The sequence below is a fragment of the Aphanomyces astaci genome (genome assembly GCF_000520075.1).
Source record: "Aphanomyces astaci strain APO3 unplaced genomic scaffold supercont1.15, whole genome shotgun sequence".
NCBI classification, from domain to species: domain Eukaryota; phylum Oomycota; class Saprolegniomycetes; order Saprolegniales; family Verrucalvaceae; genus Aphanomyces; species Aphanomyces astaci.
In genome coordinates, this window is record NW_009798278.1 from 123824 (window position 1) to 125699 (window position 1876).

Genomic DNA, 1876 nt, shown 5'->3' on the forward strand with positions numbered 1-1876 from the left:
ACACCTTAGACTGGTCCATGAAGTTTGACATATATTGCTTTGAAACTTGTAAAATAACATGTTAGATTCACCCGAAACTTGAATACGTCGATAGCCCTGATCCTCAGCTCTTTGGGACCAATCTTGGATTTTCAATCCGACACCTCTGAGCTTCAAAACTCGCAATTGACTCCGGCGCCAAAAAGGATACACCAAACACTGGTCGTTTACGTTACAGTACTTACAGTTTTACAGTGTAATCGATATATTTGGCGAATCTGCACAAAAGTCCAAATTTTGGGTAAAAGGAAAATATATGTTTCGCAACATCCGGATAGCTGAACCACACAACTAAAAAGACCAGCACTCCGTCCGCATGCATTCCGATACGCGAAGTCTTCTATGCAACATCGTACAATTGGCTAAATTATAGCGAATCAAAACAGGATTTTTAGGTTAACTAATTTGGATTGGCTAATATTCCACGAATCACCCACCAAAGTAGCTGAAACAGTGTTTACGCGCTGGTGCGTTGCCCATTATCCGGATGCTTTCCGCGCAGTTCACGCCAACAGAACCCAAGTCGGACATCGCAAGTCAGTGTGTCGGGATGGAGCACACGACGGTCTGCGTGAACAAGTATACCCTCCAGTTCGAAGATGCCAATCTAGAAGCGTCCTTCCAAGCATTCAGCCACACCCGCAAGAAGACGCTGTGGCTGCGGTCGCTCATTCCCGCGGCGATCAGCCACCTTGTATTCGCTTGGGGCGACAGCCTCGAGCATGACCCGTCCCGTCTCCAGGTCACACTGCCCGCGCGTCTGCTGCTTATCGTCATGCAGTGCTCGACGTACTTTCTCGTGAAATGGGTACGATGCGTCATGCAGCATGAACAAGATGGTACGTACGTACTTACTACATGTATCGTAGGACCTGGTCAAGGCCGACGAGCAGCTCATGTTCGCGTTGGCGCTGTGTCATGGCATCCCCACGCTGCTCTTATTCACTTTGCAGCACGCGATGCTCCATCAATGGGATGCGCTCTTTGTCGTGTTTGGCCTGTCGTTCTACACGATTCCCAAGGTCACGCCGCTGGGGTTTGTGTATTCGACGATGGGCAGCACCATCACGATGGTCGTATACTTTGCCATTGCGCTGTTCTGTCGACCCCCTCCCGATAAAGTCAGCTCCATCCATCTTCATCTATCTTCACATGCTATTTTGCATTAGATTGAGATTGTCCTCGCGTTCCTGTACTGCGCGCCCGTGATTTGGATCTTCAACACAATCTCCTACTACTCCGAGTACAGCTCCCGCGAACGCTTTGTCCTGCGCCAACGCCTCTCCAACGAGCGTATCTCCCTTGCGGTACCGCCGCCACCCATTTCTCCATTCAGACAACGTCGAATCCCCATCATACATCCATGACATGTAGGTGTCCCGGACTCTGCATCCTTCGTCGGCATGGACGTCCACTTCTCGCCACCCGCCAGACGTCAGCGGCACCACGCTGTTCCTCGGCGTCCTACTCTGGGGCGTGTTCACATTAGGCAGCTTCGCGTCGGTCCCAGATACGTTCAAGTTTGTGGACGAGGAGACTGGGTGGGCTTGGTTTAGTCATATTGCGGGCGTCACCGTCTTCTTGCTTGTTATCACACGACGGGTACGCCTTGATATGTACCTGCTCTCCATCTAGTTGATCACTTAGTATATAGTATGGTCGACGAGATCTATTACGTTTGATCCTTACGTGCATTGTGTTGTGTGTGTGGTAGCTAACGCTACTCGTGGTGGTGCCGCTCACAGGCGCAGGTATGTTGGTTTTGACCATGTATTTGTGCAGAGAAATAAAATATATATATATATATATATACATGTAACTAATACTACGTAGTATA

The 1876-nt window shown here is 49.4% G+C and overlaps 1 protein-coding gene across 4 annotated transcripts in view; it reads left to right on the plus strand.

Annotated features, from left to right (window-relative positions):
- Positions 1-534: 534 nt before the first annotated feature.
- H257_07264 (hypothetical protein) overlaps positions 535-1876 on the plus strand; it is a 4038-nt gene continuing 2696 nt past the window's right edge. For all 4 annotated transcript variants that reach the window (XM_009832728.1, XM_009832726.1, XM_009832727.1 and 1 more), the window contains exons 1-5: positions 535-847; positions 909-1160; positions 1209-1346; positions 1414-1641; positions 1754-1790. In XM_009832728.1, coding sequence (XP_009831030.1) covers positions 590-847; positions 909-1160; positions 1209-1346; positions 1414-1641; positions 1754-1790 — 913 coding nt within the window. In that variant the 5' untranslated portion in view covers positions 535-589. The remainder of the gene's footprint in view (positions 848-908; positions 1161-1208; positions 1347-1413; positions 1642-1753; positions 1791-1876) is intronic.